General features: G+C 36.4%; 1 protein-coding gene across 4 annotated transcripts in view; it reads left to right on the forward strand.

Moving 5' to 3' along the window:
- The first annotated feature begins 1,969 nt into the window (after positions 1–1,969).
- LOC149569175 (protein WHAT'S THIS FACTOR 1, chloroplastic-like) overlaps positions 1,970–18,822 on the forward strand; it is a 40,927-nt gene continuing 24,074 nt past the window's right edge. Inside the window, exons 1-3 of one of the 4 annotated variants that reach the window (XM_089821942.1) lie at positions 1,970–11,358; positions 11,489–11,575; positions 11,997–12,384. In XM_089821942.1, the coding sequence (XP_089678068.1) occupies positions 2,334–3,902 (1,569 nt within the window). In that variant the 5' untranslated portion in view covers positions 1,970–2,333 and the 3' untranslated portion in view covers positions 3,903–11,358; positions 11,489–11,575; positions 11,997–12,384. Of the gene's footprint in view, positions 11,576–11,996; positions 12,385–18,822 lie in introns of those variants that run through there. The other 3 variants (XM_089821941.1, XM_089821940.1, XM_089821943.1) reach the window with 3 other exon arrangements.

An 18,822-nucleotide genomic window follows, 5' to 3' on the forward strand; every position in this document is an offset into this window, starting at 1 on the left:
TCTGATATTGCTATCAAGATTTAATTGTGTAGTTTTTGAGTCAAACTTGATGACCCATTTATCATGAGTAGTGATTCACACATGAATCCATCTCTCATGAGGATGCAGGAGCATCTTGCATGGGAAAATTGAAAAAAAAAAAAATTGTGGAGGAGAGAGAAAGTGACGAAAATTAGAGGAGAAATAATAAAAAATTAAAAAGGGGAAAAAGGAGAAAATAAAGGAAAAGGGGATTTCTATTTTCGAGGTGTGTAGGTGGCATCTTAGAAGCTTGTGGAAAGTTTCTTAAATCTTGCATTTAATATTTGTTGTGATCCATAAAGGAAATGTAATTTTCTAATTGGGCCACATGGTGGTGCTTAGTTGTAATTCTAGAAGGTTATGGAAGTTGTAGAAGGTTGTGGATAAGTCATGCATGGGGTGGTAAGTGCCTATTTAAGCAAGGCATATGAGCATTTCTAAATGAAGCTCAAGGGGAAGCTCAAGGAGAAGCTTGGAAAGCTTGGGAGGCTTCAAGGTGTGAAAGAGAAGGAGGAAGTGAAGAGGGAGTTTTCCTAAGTCTGTGGACAGAGCGCCGAATGTGAGGCAGTTTACAGCAGGATTGTGGTGGAATTGTGAGTGTAGACAGAGCGCCGAATGTGAGGCAGTTTACACTTGGATCTTGGATTAAGTTTGTGAGAAGAGCTAGTGATTGCGATTTAGAAACAAGGAGGTTGCTTGGTGGCTTGCGAGCACAAGTTGAGATCTTAGAGGTTTCTACCAGAGTGTGGATCTGGACTAGCTTGGGTTTGGATTGGATCTTGAGAGATCTTGGAAAAATGTTATTGTAATTGCTATTGAATTTTTAGGTATAATAAAATTGTCTTCATATTGTTGCATTATTGGTTGTGAGTTGGTAAGGGTGGTGTGGCCCTTCGTCAGTGGTATCAGAGCGTATCTACATCAGAATACATGGAACACTTAGCACTCATTGGATATGGGTGATGCTCATAGAGGTGAAGCACTGGGACTTCCCGGGAGGTCACCCATTCCAATACTACTCAAGCTCGAGCACAGTTAACTATAGAGTTTCAAACCCACTCTACTTGCAACCCCATTTGCAAAACCTTCACCAAGTGTTGTGCCTCATGAACCATTCATTAGAAAGTCCCTTAAGCTCATCAATTGATAAGTAGGAGGTATTTTCCACAGCAAGTCAAATTGTGATATTGCTATCATAATTTAACTGTGTAGTTTTTGAGTCAAACTTGATGACCCATGTATCATTAGTAGTAATTTACACATGAATCCATCTCTCATAAGAAAAAATGGAACACTTAGCACTCAATGGATCTAGATGATGCTCATAGAGGTGAAGCATTGGGACTTCCCAGGAGGTCACCCATCCCAGTACTACTCTAGCTCGAGCACGCTTAACTACAGAGTTTCCTCCATGGTCCACTTTGCTTGCAACCCCATTTGCGAAACCTTCACCACGAGTTGTGCCTTATGAACCAATCATCAGAAAGCCCCTTAAGCTCATTAATTGATAAGTAGGAGGTATTTTCGACAACAATTCAAATTGTGATATTGCTATTAGGATTTAATTGTGTAGTTTCAGAGTCAAATTCGATGTCCCATGTATCATGAATAGTGATTCACACATGAATCCTGATAGCAATATCACAATTTGACTTGCTATGGAAAATACCTCCTACTTAAAATCTAGTCTATTAAAGTGGACTAACTCATTTGTCAAAACCTATGACATATTCAATAATAGAGTTGTGATTGAAAAATTTAAACATAATATAACATTTTGCAAGGAATTTTTTTTGCTATGACCTTTCAAATGAACCAATATAAATAAAGAAAAATGAGATATTTAATATTCTCCAAAATTTAAAAAAAAATGTAACCTATAAAAAAAACATTATTAATTTTTAGTCACATAATATTTATATTCTTACAGCTTCCCTAACTTTAAACAACGAAATCCAAAATGCACCCAAAAAACCGATTCAATGCTGTTGAAGTTTTGGTTGAAATAAATAATGCTAATTAAAAAGAAAAGAAAAGAGAGAATTCAAGAATAGGAAAATATCCAGTGCTCAGGCAAGCATTATCCCTTTGGATTTGTTCCAGCGGTTTTGGTGAAGGGAAGGCAAAATATCTTCAGGCACTTGTCGAGTTTGCTCTAGATTTTGCAACAGTGCGAGGTGAGAAATGCATCTATTTATTCTTCAATCTAGACCGATATTCACATATATATTTTGATGTTGTGAGGCTGTTCAGTAAACCTAAATTCTTTGAGGGCAACTGTGAGGATTTGGTTGTTAACAGCATTCTTAGAGATGCCAATGGAGTCAAAGACATGCTGGGTGAGTATGCCCATGCCCATTCTTACTTCCAGATTTTCACCTTCTACTTCTCTTTCTTTAAGGAGAAGACCTTCTTGTTCTTCTAGACGTAGAGCATTGGAACCAGCCATGACTTCCTTCTTCGGAAATGATGGGAGATTAGAGTTGAATCCACTTCAATATAGAACGGAGTCTTGCTTGAAACGTTATGGTGGTAGTGTAATAGTTGCAGTGATTAAAAGAAGAAAGGAAATGCCATTGGATAATGTGATACAGCGCCAGAAAAAGCTAAAATTGGTTTCCAAGATAAGGGATATTCTTGTGAAGCAGCCCAATAGGATGATGTCTCTTAGGGAGCTTGGCAAGTACAGGAGAGAACTTGGTCTCACTCGAAAGCGAAGGGTCATTCAATTGCTTAAGAAATATCCTGCAGTTTTTGAAATTGTGGAAGAAGGGGTTTATTCGCTTTATTTTAGATTGACCCCACCAGCTGATAAGATTTATATGGAGGAAGTGGCCATAAGGCAGGAGATGGAGGAGCGCTTGGTTACTAAGTTGAGGAAAATTGTGATGATGTCTATTGATAAAAGGGTCTCCTTGGAACGAATAAGTCACCTTAAGCAGGATCTTGGGCTTCCTGATGATTTTAGGACCACCATTTGCACTAATTATCCACAATATTTTAAGGTTGTTGCTTCTCCCGATGGCCCTGCATTGGAACTGACTAGTTGGGATCCTGCACTAGCTGTCTCTGCTGCGGAATTAGCCGAGGAAGAATTACGCGAGAGAGAGATTGCCGAGAGAAATTTGATTGTTGATAGGAAACCCAAGTTCAACAGGGTGCTATTGCCAAAAGGGCTTAACCTCAAAAGGAACGATCGCGAGAGGCTAAGCGCCTTCAAGGCATTGCCCTTCTTTTCGCCTTATGCGGATATTAAAGACTTGGACCGAGCTTCAAAGGAGGCAGAGAAACATGCTTGTGCTGTGGTACATGAGCTTCTTAGCCTGACAATAGAAAAGAGAACACTCATAGACCATCTTACACATTTCAGAGATTATTACAAGTTCTCTCAGAGGATAAGGGCAATGCTAATCAGGCATCCAGATATGTTCTATGTGTCTTTAAAAGGATCACGCGATTCTGTCTTCCTTAGAGAAGCTTACCGTGACTCCGAGTTGATTGAGAAGGACCCTCTTGTGATTGCTAGGGAAAGGCTTCAGGCCCTTGTTTCAGTTGGTCGTTTTCAAAAGCAACAGAGAACTGAAGGGCAATTTGATGAGGGAGGTGAGAAAGAAAATGGTGAGTTCTCAGAGGAAGATGAAGACGAGGACTGGTCTGATGCAGAAGGTGATGATATTGATGGCGATGATGAATGGAGCGACTTGGACAATGATGAAGAGAGGAAATCCACATTTTCTAGGAGACGTTCCTCTCCTCAGGATAAGGCAAAAGTCCTTCTTAAAGCTGCACGACGAGAAACGTACAGAAAAATTACATTACCTGTTGTTCATAAGGAGCTTTCAACTGTAACATCTGATGAGAAACCCAGAGAAAGATGGTGATTCCTGTTTCCAGTTATGTTATGGAATACTTTAATTGAGTGAGAAAGGTAATTCGAGATGTATCAGCCTATGGATAACTTACAAGAGATCGTTTCAGACACAGGTGTGTGTTACTAAATTCTTCTGGGCTGATTGTGGAGACGAAATAACCAGCTTACTCTTTTGTACAGGCAATCTTATTTGACAAGTTTTTAGATCTTTTCTGTGTACTGCCCAGAATTCAACCTGCTATAGATTACATTTCTATAAATAATCATATTTAATTACAGGAGGAAATCTCATGGTTAAAGCATTTAGTTTACCAAAATCGTTTTTGTTTCTACTTTCTATGTTACGGACTGTAGATAATGTGGCATTTCATTTTTTGCAATTAATCTTTTTTGGTCCATTATTCTTCATGTCTTCTAGCAATTTTGCAGTGTTCAACTCTCGTAGTCCTTATTTTCATAATGATTTCTAGTTTGTTTTCTTCATAGGTAATAGTACGAAGACCAATTTGTAGTTGTAATACTCCTGTTTAAAGCATTAGCACATTGATCAAGATTTATTACCTTTCCTACCTTCCACAGGCTTTCTGTGTTTTTTCTCACTTCTTGAATTGTCCTTTTTGCTAAAGAATCACCTAAACTGGGCATGCTTGGAATGGGACATTTCATTTCTATGTTTTGAGAGGTTTATGAAACTCTGCAACCATGAAAAATATATGACGTGTTCCCTTTCATTACTTAGGGGATTTTTGAGAGTTCTGTTGTCTGCAATATGATGTTAATGGAAAGGTGAGCCATATATCCTGTCTCCATATCCCATAAGTTTTGTGACAAAACATTAGGGGCCAAATTTTGAATGCTGACTGTATTTTTTTGTCTCTAACTGTTGGAATACTAACTGTCTAAATGTTTCAGACCTGTAAAGGGCATCCCAAAGCCCTACCCTGATTTTCCCTTTTCAATACAATCAGCAGACAAATAGCAAATGCAACATTCTTGAAAGAATGAATGATCTTAAATTACTTTAAAGTAAAACCAATCTATCACCAATTAAAATATAAAAAAAGCAAATAAGTTTGTTGCATAGCTTTGAAGAGAAGGTTAGTGTGTAAAAGATGAGAGAAATCCTAGGGAGAGACATTGGGACCTGTGACATGTTGTTTAAAGATTAGTAAAGTGGAAGAGAAGTTGAATAAGTTATGGTAACGAATTCCATATTGCACTTTGGTAAAACGTCCTATGTTAGTGTTACTATGAAAGAAGAACACAGTTGAATATTGCGTTCATTTGCCCTGCCCCTCACCCACCCACCCCCTGCTCATGTTTCTTGCGTGAAAAACCAAAATAATAACTGAGGCAATGTCAGGTGGATCCCCTTCCCTCAAGGGAAAGCTGAAATTGTATTTTGATGGAGGTTGCATCTGAAAAGCTGGTCTTGGGTGCTAACAATGAAGTGGAGGTACAAGCACTCCATTGGGCCCCCAAATAGCAGTTACTAAGACATTTGGGCTATCATTATCAAAGGGATTCTATGATCTTTATAAATGCCATAAAAACCAAGTTCACCATCTGTAAAATAAAAGGCATTGTGGAGAAAATGAGGCCTAATTTATCATCTTTAAAGTCATGCTCAATAATGCACCACTACAGGGAACCAACAGCCTTGCCAATAATTGGCAAACTATGCTATAGATCACGAGGATGAACAACTCATTAGCTAGTCAAGTTAAAATGTCCATATAGCCATTGAGGTTTCATGTGAAGTCAGTTGACAGGTAAAATTAGTTATGATCTTGTGAAATGTTAAGATGGGTAATCGCTATAATTTCATATGAAGATGACATGTTAGTTAATCGTTATGATGCCATTATATTGTTATCTTGAAATTTTGGAAAATTGGTTATTCATCATGGAACTGAATTGGTGGTTAGCCATTATGATAGTTTATGAATACCAACTTGTTGAGGAATATGGTATAATCGTGGGGAATTTCCTTACAGGAGCATGTCGAAGTGGGCGGGAAGCATTGCCAGAAAGGAATTGGGCATCGGGGGCACCACCATCATTGGGCAAATGGGTACGAGCCCTGAACCACCCTGGCTATGGGTAAATGGCTAGGCAAGCAAGAGTGTACGTGGGACAACCATGAGCTACTTGGTCGATTCATACTAGTAAATTTGGACTCAAATTTTGACAAATTTTGGTCAAAATTTTGACCCAAGTTGGTTGAAATTTCGACCAAGCAGTTCGTGGCAAATTTTCTCATCGAAATTTCGACCAACTTGCAGGTTGGTCGAAATTTTGACAAATACATTCCTCGAAAAGTTTTTGTCTCTGCTAACTCTGATTTGCCATTTTTGGTCAGAATTTCGACCAAATATTGGTCGAAAAATGTCAAGAAATGGTCAAAATTTTGACCAATTCTTGGTGGAAAACTTTCAAGAATTGGTGGAAATTTCCACCAATGTTTGGTTGAGAACTTTCAAGAATTGGTCGAAATTTCCACCAATGTTTGGTAAAAAGCTTTCAAGAATTGGTGGAAATTTTGACCAAACTATGAGGTTTTAAAAAAAATAGAGCGGGTGAATCCCCCAACAAATGTCTGCCCGTGCACTCTCTCTTAGATCATCTTCTTGGACCAGCGCAATTTCGGAAGAGGCTTGGGAGCGGTTGCCATTGTATAGCGCATCTGTTCAGCGATTTTGAAGTTGATCTAATGGTGAGCCCTCATCTAGCATTAGGTGGCTACTTGGCACTCTAGCAATTTATTATGAACCTATCCTGGCTAATGGGAGATTTGATAATGAAAGCTCCCAACGACCCTCCAATGGAATCAGTGCTGGTGTTCAAGAAAGACACATTTTTCGGATTTCGAATATTGGCATTGGCATCCTTTCTATTGGAGGGCTGTGAAGCATCCCGATTGCTATACAGGGGCTCCCCAAAGTCGTCTCTATGCAACTTCATTAGCAAAATTTGCGGAATGGTTCGATAGCGGTGGTTGTTGTGGTTGCTTGGAAAGTGATTTGAAGGGTGAGCCGTTGTCTAGCAATTGTGCTGCATATCACGAGTGACGAGGGAGCCATTTTCAAGAATGAGGAAAGGATGAATGCAGTACCGGATTCCAAATGAAATCAATGAAATACCATTGTCAGGCAGGATGCCCATGGCTGAGAGGGTCAGCCTGCACAATCTTAGGAGAAGGGACAAAGTATACCCACTAGAACCTTTCTCAAGGTGTTTGGACAACCATAACAGAATGATTGAGCCCAACATTTTACAAGGGTGGTAAAAGCCAACCCAAAAATATATTCCTCAATATAGCGAGCTTATGAGCATGCTCAAACAGGAATTGACAGAATATTAGTAAGCCATTCACATTCATCTTGAGATAAAAAGGTCAAGCAAAATGACAAGACAAGCAGTTTTACTACAACGAGACATGGAAATATTAACAGTATATGCCAAAATTGAAATATGTTGATTTTTCTCAGTGTAAAATATAGATGACTCAAGTCTTTGGCATTTAACCAAAAATGAAATACATAAACAAGTGTGATCAAGGGAATGCATATAACACAGTTAAGAAATTGAACACTGCACACTAAAATCTGGAATTTGTTGCAGAATTTTGCAGATTCTGAAGACAAAGGATACAAACTAACTCAAACAGCATATTTTGTTTCATTTCTTTTGTTTCTATTAAAACACAGAAATATCATCTGTACTATCTCAAATATCACGGAGTTGATTAAAAGAGAAATATTTATTATTGATAAAGCTCAAGAAAGTCCGACATCTGAACTTGGGAACAGGATTCAATTGTATCTTCTCATGAAGTCATAGAAGAAACATCAGTCATTCAGAAGAAATTATCGAGGAAACCGACATATCTCTTCCCCATAGTTTGTTGGAATATACTGACCACTGAGATGGGGGGGCTGTGAATCAGTGGTCTATAGAGACAAGGCTTCCTTTGTGTAAAAAAAAAAGACTTGTGAAGTATTAAAATAATATACTAAATCAGCATAAAACATGTACCAATCTGCAAAACAATAGAAACATATATGTGCACCATGACACATGGATTTATGAGTGGAAAACCCTTTACGCTAGAAAATAACGCTCTGAAAATACCTTGAATAAGCCTGGAATCTTGCTGATTACATGTTTAATGCCTCACTTACTTATGAGGGAATTACCTTGACACAGGATCGACAGTACTTGAAAAAGGATTACTTATTTTTAAGATATTAAATACATATATTCTAATATATCAGTCATACGTAACATTAATTCAATAAATTTTTGTCATCTTACTTGTAACATTTGCTTTGGCAGATTTACACAAAATACATCTTGGCAATAACAAGACAGGACTCGAGAACCTTACAGGAAACTGGTGAATATTGTAATAATTAGAAAGATTGACTGCATGTGAGATGATTACCAGCATTTAAACATGATGGGAATAGATCCTCATCTCAGTCACAGTATGCTTCTCATGATTAACAAAAATTCCTTGAAATCTACAAGATAGAGGGCATCTGTGCACTCAACTGTTTGTTCACTCTCTCCCTTCTTGGATCAAGGTGGAGATCATTCTCTGTGTATCATCCATATAGTCTCATTCATCCCCACCTCAGTTACTGAGAAAATGATTATTGGTGACAGCATCATATCATCTAAGCATTCATATAACTATCTAATTTTCAATTTTTAAAATCCATGCCAACATCAAAAAAGCAGTACAGACCAACTATACTAATGAGCTTAAGAATGGGAGATTATATTAATGGTCACAAAAGAACAAAGTAAATCAATGGGACACAGAAGTATATTCAGTTACATTAAGTCAAAATACCAACCTACGGTGAACAAAGATAATAGCAGATCGCTCAGCTCCACCAGTTCCTAGAATTGCATTAGAGGAACTACAGACCGCATAGAGGGGAACCCCAGAAGATCCTGACACTTGTTGTACACAGCCTCCTTGTTGATTTGTTCTCAAATCCCAGATGCTCACCTGCAATTGTTTTCAAAAAAAGGATTAAACGCAGACAGAAGGCACAAATCATGAGGTTTGAAGTTAGGCAAGAAACTAAAGTTTCCTAACATACAATAACTTTTCCTTCCCAAAAACTTTACACGTCACTTATAAATTGGTATAATTTGAAATTGTTCTGACATACATGAGATCCCTCTGTGACAGCTAGAACAGAAGAGTTGCCCTAACCAGAAAAGGATCTGGTCAAAAAGCACAAAGATGTTGGGTGCCACAACCTGCACATTATTTCACAAACCTTCAGAAATGTGAGCACACCTCATGAAGGACAGTAACTGACCTTTATGTTTCATAGTTAATAAAAATAACAGAGAGGTTATTTCGATTGCCTATTACATGGAAAAAAAAAACTATATATTCACATTTTCAAGCTCAGCTTAGAAATTATAAGCATACTCAATCTTCATTGCTGCATTTTCCACCAGATTTCTTAAGTTGCTCATGCGTCAAATTATATACAGAAATTATTATGCACATGCACACAGAGTTGGTATATGAGACACAAGAATGATAAACGAATAAGATTAAAAACCACTCCACCTTGGCTAAGAACACAAGTATGATAAAAAAATAATATATTGTAGCACTCCAACTCCCGTGGGAACACAAGAATGACAAACATGACATTTAATAACACTTCAACTTATCTGGGAACAAGATGTTAAACAATCTGGACTGTAATCCTAGTCTGGTTGGCCAATTAGAGAGTCATTTCTTCCTTGATTCATTGGTTAGACATTACATTAAACACTTGTCTAGCAACTTTGTTACTACTATTAATAAGATGATCAGGACTTCTTTGCTTCTTTGCTTCAAATTTAGAAATACTAATGCCAAACATATTTTTCTAGTACTAGTTCTGTCTTTAAAACAGTTCGTTCATATATCAATGCGACTACAAGCAACAACTAATTTATGCAAATCAGAAAGAAACTGTTATTGCCGTTCCAACCTCTATAGAGAATGTAGTGATTTCTATAACAACCTGAATTCAAATGAACCTGTTTATTCTGTTAACAAATGCCAACATACTTATTCAAATTGTAATTGCACCAAATATCCAGTTGTCATGGACATCTCCAGCTCTAAAAACAAACTTCTGAACTGGACCAATAACCTCGAAATGCACAGCTTAATGAAGTCCGCAGGTCATTAGACATTAGTTCCAGGCATCCATACCAGATCGCAGCTACCTGGTGAAGGTTCCAGCTGCCTCTAAACACTGCACGCAGGCCAGATTACTCACAGCTGTCGCTCTATTTTTTAATCACAACCAATATTACTGCTTGTGGATTCCAACATGGGAATCACAGGTCAAAGATATAAATCCAGATCCTTAATGACAGATCACAGACCAAGGATTTGTCAAGCAGTGCAATAGAATGGCTTGCAGACTTCATACAACAAATCGCAGGCACTGTATGTGCACCTTCCAACCTCCAGACTTGAGGTCACAAGCCTCCAAAATGCAGCTTCAGAATGACAAATGTACTCACCAGCAAATAACTCAGTGGGAGACACTCAGCTATTCCCAGGTTGACAATTCAAACTCTCCTTCGATCTGCAGATATTAATGCTATCAACCTTCTTCATTCACAAAGACTTCCAACTACAGATCCCACACAACAATCCCAGCCAGATCTAAACTCATCTTGTTTCACAAAGGACTATATCTTGTATTGATACACACACCAAGTCTTAGTTGTTTTGCTTCAAGATAAGAAGAAATTGGATATCTCCTGAGCTGCAAAGTGTCCGATCAGACAAATGACAGAGTTCTAATGTTCAAATCTCACATTTTGCAATCCTGATGAGAATGTTATTAGGTCACAACTTTATCACATGCCAATAGCTTGACAACAATGACAAACACAAGCTGACATAGGTTATGGACCATTGTGTCTGCTGCAAGCCCATAGTATTTACAGTGCTATTTGTATTGCAGTGTGATCAAAGCATTGGTTTGGTCATGGCTATCAAAGAAGGGCCCACAAAAGAGTGTAACATGCAATTATATTGTGAGGTCTTATAATATGCTCATTATCACAATCTGTGGCTCCAAAGCAAAGTAGGAAATGTAGAGAGGGCAACCATAAATAAGAGAAGGCTTGAAGCTAACTGCACAAAGCTAGAAATTCGACTCAGGCAGATTTCTTTGCTAGTTCCAGATTTATCGCCCTTTGTCAAAACAAAACCAGATTTCAGCCTCCTCACTTAAGAGACTCCAGATTGACAAAGACTATTCTGGAAAAAGATGCATGCAGAATGAAAAAGATAGCCATCTAAGTCTACCAAGACAGCACATCCTGGTTGAAATTAGGTGGAATGACAATACAATGAACAGATTTGACAGAAAGCGATCTACATTCGAGATACAAGCTTAAAGGCTCATCTTGATGGTTAGGTACGAGGAAGTTTTCACAGTTGGATTTCTCTAAAATCTATAGCATTTACTTTTAGTATAAACCTGATTCCAGTAAGCTTGGTATTTACCCCTCAATTCTTATCACCATTACTTCAAATTGCAAACACAGTTTATTATTACCGTTGTGGAGGAACAGGGGCTGAATTCAATTTCAAGACTCCACCTTTGCAGTTCCCCATCACCTTTGCAATTGTGGGTACGTATTCCTCTTAATCAGCTTCAGATTTCAAGTTTTAACATTCAATCAAATACACTCAGAGTGTGTTTATTTAAATTTTAACTTAAGGTTTTCTGTGATCAAAACTGTTATTAGAATGGATTATTTAGGAATGAATGTAGGGTTTTAGATCTACGAGTCTATTTGGTGATTGCTTTATAAACTATTCAGCTGGTTCAATTTTCAACACTTGTGTATATGGCTTTCTAATATTTATTTATTTTGGATGTGGCGATCTGATATCATGATGGACTTTTTAAGAAGTCAGCCAGGAATTTGAAGCTAAAATGGCGTATCTATGATTCTATTGTTTGACAACTTACCAATAAACTGCCAAGTTATATCCATACATCCTTCAATTATAACAAGACAGACAATTGGGTATTGTTTGGATTTGCAGGTGATCCAGGACAAACAGATTTTACAAAATCCACATTAGCACACGTTAAAGAGATGGAGCATGATGTCTTCCTTCTGCCAGGAGACCTTTCCTATGCAGACACATATGAATTAATAAATATGAACATACTCAGATGCTCTAGGAGGCAAATCCAGCAAGCAGTGTAATTAAAGACATGCAAATGGATGAAGATCTTTCATTTTTCGTTGACCTTCTTGAAATGGAAATAAGCAAGCAGTGAAGAGATGGGCCTTCATGTTTTTATTCAAAAACAAGACTTTCAAGTCTTAAATTCTGTTTATTTTCTACATGTTTTTATTGACTTTCAACGTCTTGAATTGTAATTATTTTTTACATGTTTTTTATTGAAAAACAAGATACTTTCTCACTGGTTTTGTAATTTTTCCATCCTCTCTTTGAGTGTCTCATTTAATTTCATTTTCAATCTTTTGCATAATCTCAGAATCAATATACACTAGAGAGTCATTCTAACTACTGTTATTTTGGAGATTGTTGGGCATTATGGTTCACAGTTTCTTCGTTGGCAAGAAACAGAAGAGTAAATTAAATAGTTATGAGCCGAGTATGGATTCATATTTCAATTTTTTAATAGATCTATTCTGTAATTTGATTTTACCCTATACCATGTTTTTGTTCATTCAATCATGCTAATTATACACATGCAAATTGAAGAGAGTCCTTTAAGAATTGATATCTTGTCTCTTTGGTGTTATACAACAATGATTAAACAAATGTATGGTGTATGGAGTTTTCTTTGGTGGTCTGACCATTGCAGCAAAGAGTATATGAGCTCCTATTATTTGAGTGCAAGCTTACTTATGTACCTTTCCTGGACATGGAATAAAAGCTTATCCTGAGCTAGATGAGAAAGAGCTGACACATGATCTAATAATGACATATATTAAAGAACAAGACGATGTTGACATGAGCAGTAACAAATCAAAGACTGATGATCATCCTCTTGCCAAGAAAAGATCGAAGAGACCTAGAAGCAGTGTCTAACCAGATGTTAACATGAGAGTGTCTGTTGTGTATGGCTTTGTGTAGGAGGCATCCACCAATACCACCGTGAGATTGTGTGATGCAACCTTGAAGAAGAGGTGACTATTGACTGCAGCATTGACAATATGAAGAAGATATGTTTTGCCCTGTTGTATAGTGAACCTTGCTGTTCCTGCATACATCAAATTTCATTGCTCACTATGTTGATTTTGTTTAGTTAGAAATGGACAAATTGTTTAGAATTAACTGTTTTTGATCTATTGAGCTATACCCAATTGAATCCAAAGCCTTTTGTAACAAAAAGAAAATGGGTACCTGACATTGAGCATGAATAGAGGTCTCTTGGTTGTCCATTTATGGTGAAAGCGTTTGAAATATTGGGTGCACCTCCAATTTCATTTGCTTCAGCTTCAACTTCAATGGGATCACTGTTCCACCACTCCCCTGTTCATTTTTGTAAATGTAAAGTTATAGGAGTGGGTAGCAATATAATAAACACTCAAATTAATAAGGTTTTCATAATTCATCTGTTCTATGTTTTGGGGGTGCCTATCCATTCCCAAACAGCTGGGGGATGTCCCCTTTTCGTCCCAGTCCCCGAAACATTTTCGGGATGGAATTGAGTCCCCTTTGTACAGGAAACGTGTCCCCATGTGACACAGAATAAAAGAACACAATGAACAACAAAAGGCACTGATAAGAATTGCAAAACAGTGACTAAATAGATAAAAAAACAATGATATTGCTGAAAAAGATTTGACTATTTCTTTCTAAGGTTTTCATACTTTTTCAAGTCAAAGTTCTTTTTCAATGGGGATGGTTGCAGTTTATTTAAGTCTTAATGTTGTGTGTCTGCTGTTGCAAGAAAGGAAAAAGTAGTGTGACAATGATAGGAAAAGCAGGGAGATCCAATATCAAGAAGCTACTATCATTCCAATGAAATCAAGAGGACTCCGTCATTACAGTGATCAATATGTCATAAAGGGCAATGATGCTGAACCAAAAGCAGTGAGACAATGATGAGTATCCATCAAGGTCAATGGCTTTCTAAAAGTGAGCAATATCAAAAGTAACAAGTTGGTGACTCCCAAAGACAAAGCAGTGAAAGATTACGAGGGACTGTTTCAACAATATGCAAGGTTGTGAATAGGGAAAAAGACCAGAGCGGTAATGTCCCTGTTGAAGTGAAAAAAAAACAGTGGCAAGCAATGAATCAATATTTGCACAGTAAGAAAGGAATCAATGTTTACATAGTGACAAGATCATGGAAGTTCAAAACATAGTGATAATCACCGTTAAAGCAGCAGCCATACATAAAGTGACAATGAATGCATGAAAGCGAATTCTTAGAATGATTTGAAAGACTCAATTGCAGTGACTACATGACAGTGACTCTTTTATAGTTTATACATCAAAATATAGTCATTTTCTTGTACAAACAGCCAATGATGGAAAAAGAAAAACACGTGTATGACAAGAACATAGAAAGGGTTCGAAACCCAACAGCATTGTGTCATGGAAATGGTAAATAATGAGAAAAGGCACTAAATAACTGTGGTATGCATTGCCACGGTGAGGGGTGAACAGTGGAAGAAATGAAAAAAGAAAACAGTGGTCAAAATGTGATCAGAACAGTGGAGAACAGCCATGGCTACCATAAGGACAATTATTTCGAATGATGCCATAGCACCGATCTAAGAAAATGTTGACATAAGATGTAATGATCAGTGTTGCAGTAGATCAAAGTGCAATGATTAAGTGAAAGATTAAACCATGATTATGTGGAGAATCATAGGAAAATAAATCACCATCTTAACAGATTAAGAGCACTGCTACCATGATCATAACAGTTCAGGAAGAAAGCCTAAGACAGTGGAAGGGGATAGTAAAAGTTGTAAACAGTGATGTGGTTATTTCTGATATAAGCAACAGTGAAAAGAATCACACATAATGATATGGTGCCTGTCAGTTGAAGAGATAGCTTGACATAAGATCAAGATTAGTGGAGAAATGCGATTTTTAAGGTTGGATGACAGTGGAGATGGCATAAAAAGGACAAGACTGGAGATCACTCTTATGAGGGGAACAAAAAGATGCACAACAAAGTTTTGGGCAGGCATGACTGTCAACAGCAAAGTTATAAAACAAAGCGTGAGCAACAAGATGTTAAAGTGTATTGAAAGCAAGAGTGATCTCCATGGTCATGATAGGACAGCAAATGGACAATTCTTTTTCAACAGGAAAGATAATAAATAATAATATCCAATGCCTTGTGTACAATGATAATGTTGTTTATATCAGTGATCAACCATGCATCATGCTACAATATCGATGTGATAAAATTTATCAATGTCAGTGAGAATGAAGATCAAAGAAAAGTTACATTAAAGTTGCAGCAGAGAATATCCTCATGACATCAAGGTAAACAGTAATTATAAGGTGAAATGACAGTATTGGTCAGTCATGAACACATAAATGCAAGAAATTTATGAGAAAAAGAGATGTGACCAATAAACAATCAGAAAATAGCCTTCAGACATTCGAAGGCATCATGGAATAATGGACTGAAGACTGGATAGTAAAATCACAGTCATAGTGTCAATGGAGGATACATTGTAATTCTTAAAAAGTTATCCCACCCTGAGAAGGTTAATATGAGCTTCAAGTTCAAATAGATTCCTGCATCTTGCATCACCTGTAGACAAGCCACTTTTCAAGGATCATGTAAGCAGTTCAAGATCAGTTCAAGTGCTTAAAAAGTGGAGGTTTAAAGGAAAATGCAGCAATTCAACAATCAGTTAAGGACTCAACATTTAGCCACCAATCTAGGAAGCTTCAAAAACTGAAAATAGTAAGGTTCCTACAATTTGACTTGATGTCTTTGAAGGTTTTTGTTCATGCATGGCCTTCGAAGATACTTTGAGCATTTGTAAAAAAATTGGGTTTCTTTCCTTCTCTTCTCTAGATATCAAGGAGCTTCATCCAATCTTGCATTAGTCTTTTGTGGTTAACATGCAAGCTCTATAGTTTTATCTCATTCAAGGCTTCAGTTCACTGCAAGAAATTTCACAATTATACAAATCTTAAGCTATGTTATTGGTTTTCAATTAATTGAAATTGTGAAAATCTCAAATTTTCCTTTAGACAAGTGTTGAAAAAATGTACTTTCATTTGAAAAAACACATGCATGGAATGTTATGATTGAGTTGTGAACAAATACAGCTTCATTTGAAGATACTGTAAGTCAAATCAGCTGTTAGGGATTCTGAAATCTAGTAGTTTGTTGTATCACCTTTAAGTCATTTAACATTTCATTCCAAAGCAGTCCTTCCCCTTTTCTCTATCAAAGTTTTTAGGTGATCTCAAGGGGAGCCAACCCATAATCTAGAAAGTCGCTTTCGTTATATGCAACCCATAGGCTCAAAAATATTTCAATGTTTCATCAGATTTCCCAGATTTAAAGTATCCCATCAAGATGTAATCCTTGTTACAACAAGTGCCACACCAAAATATTTGAAAATAAAGTGTCATACTTGGTATGTTAGATTCAAAAGGGAGCACTAATTAAAGATAGAATCATATCTAAAAAGGCTAAATCATGTCAAAATAGGAAAAAACGAAAACGCAGTGAACTATTTTGATTTACATCAAATTTTATTGCTCACTATGTTGATTTTGTTTAGTTAGAAATGGACAAATTGTTTAGAATTAACTGTTTTTGATCTATTGAGCTATACCCAGTTGAATCCAATGCCTTTTCTAACAAAAAGAAAATGGGTACCTGATGTTGAGCATGAATAGAGGTCTCTTGGTTGTCCATTTATAGTGAAAGCGTTTGAAATATTGGGCACACCTCCAGTTTCATTTGCTTCAGCTTCAACTTCAATGGGATCATTGTTCCACCACTCCCCTGTTCATTTATGTAAATGTAAAGTTTAAGCAGTTAGAGTGACTACCAAATGTAATGACTATCCAGTAGGAATGCACAAGGAAAAGTCTAAGAGATTGAAAGCTACAAATCATTGGCATAGAAATTCCTTATTGGAAATTACCCACTCTTTATACATACAACATTAACTTAGATTAATCTTGTAACAATAAAAAAAGAGAAAATACTTTGTCAAAACAGAAATACACTACCACACTACCACACTTCATCTTATTGGAGAAACCAGGAGACTAGGGGGGATACTTCACCTCTGAAACTGCTTCTTCAATCATCTCCTTAACAGGATAAAAAACACATTAAACTTTTAAAGATAAACTCTGAAATGATGCCAATGAACGAACAAAGAGCTTACTAAAATTTGAGACGACTAGGTCCTAAATCTCAAGAAGTGGCCCCCAAGTGGTGCCAGTGAAAAATCTGTACTTAAGCTTATCCAAAGTATGATTTGGGTTCAATGATCTTATTAGTGGCCAACCTCATCAACATTAAGACCATGATATTGCCCTTGATTAAATCAAACCAGTAAGGTTCACATAATAAACAGAGATTTCATGTTCTGACATGTCCATTATATGGCATTCCACATATTGATTGTAAAGTTCCTTTCATTAATATTCTAAAGACAAATATGGTATCGAAGGAAGTATGACGCAGATTTAAAATATTACTTTAGCAATGATCAACGAATATAATTTTGAATAGTATTAGATATTATTAATGATTACTATAAGCAAGGAGAATACTAGGTGGACTGTATATTAAGGTAGAGTGATCGTCATAATTACTATAATATCCATTTATTATCATCACTTTTAAAATAATGATTATTTGGTTTCAATCAGCAAGAGAACAGATCACAAATCACTTTGTAAAGAATGGTTAATTCATTAATTAAGTCTAAAGCGGATTAGTTATTTGATCAATCAATAGGTGCAATGAAGAGCTTCACATTAAGACTGCGATGAAGAGATGCCACTCATCCATTCCTATCACATGATGGAGCTTGGATCCGTTAGGATCAGTCTTATGGAGCATAAAAAAGATGATGTATATAGTTCTGGAAATATATCAACTAAAATCTAATAAGCATCAGGTCTGTTCAAAGTATTCAGATGCAAATATAATTGACGTATTGCCTGATCCTCACCAGACCAAATCATTGAACTTTTGTATGAAGATGCTTTCTACAGAAATTAATTCCTTATTAGTACATAGCCAATTATCTCTTTGAGGATATGTGTGAGTATGCAAACTCTAGATGGCATGGTGATATTTCAAACAATAGTGATAGCCAAGAAGAAACCAATTCTGGTTCTGATACTATAATCAATGAAGTCCATAAATTGTCACTTGTTTCAGAGAAATGTGGAAATGATTATAATTGAACAAATAAGTATTTGAAGAGAAGATATTCCAATCAATCAAATTATATACCATTATAATGGAAAAAATCACATAGAAAATACCATTCTCGTGGCTGCCCATATTGAGTACACATGATTTCAACAATATTAACTATAGAAGAACATCGTTTACATAATAAAATATTAAATGTTTCACTTGGGATCAATGTATATGTTAAAACGTTTTACATATTGAGTTAGTTATTGGAAAAAGATTAATGATCTCTCTATATCTATATAGATAGATAGAAAATATAATATTTTTTTGGGTTATATAAAAATCATGGCATATTTGAAAGAGTCAATGTAAGTTGTTCATTGTTAAGTGTTCTAACTAACCAATAAACTCTAAATTATATTGCTTGTCAAATATCAAACAAAAATGCCTTCCATGTATCCAAAAACTAAATGTTGAATAACATTTAATCGAGAAGCCCTACAAACAAAATAA

The sequence above is a fragment of the Cupressus sempervirens genome, chromosome 3 (assembly GCF_028749045.1).
Source record: "Cupressus sempervirens isolate cs-2001-9-10 chromosome 3, ASM2874904v1, whole genome shotgun sequence".
NCBI classification, from domain to species: domain Eukaryota; kingdom Viridiplantae; phylum Streptophyta; class Pinopsida; order Cupressales; family Cupressaceae; genus Cupressus; species Cupressus sempervirens.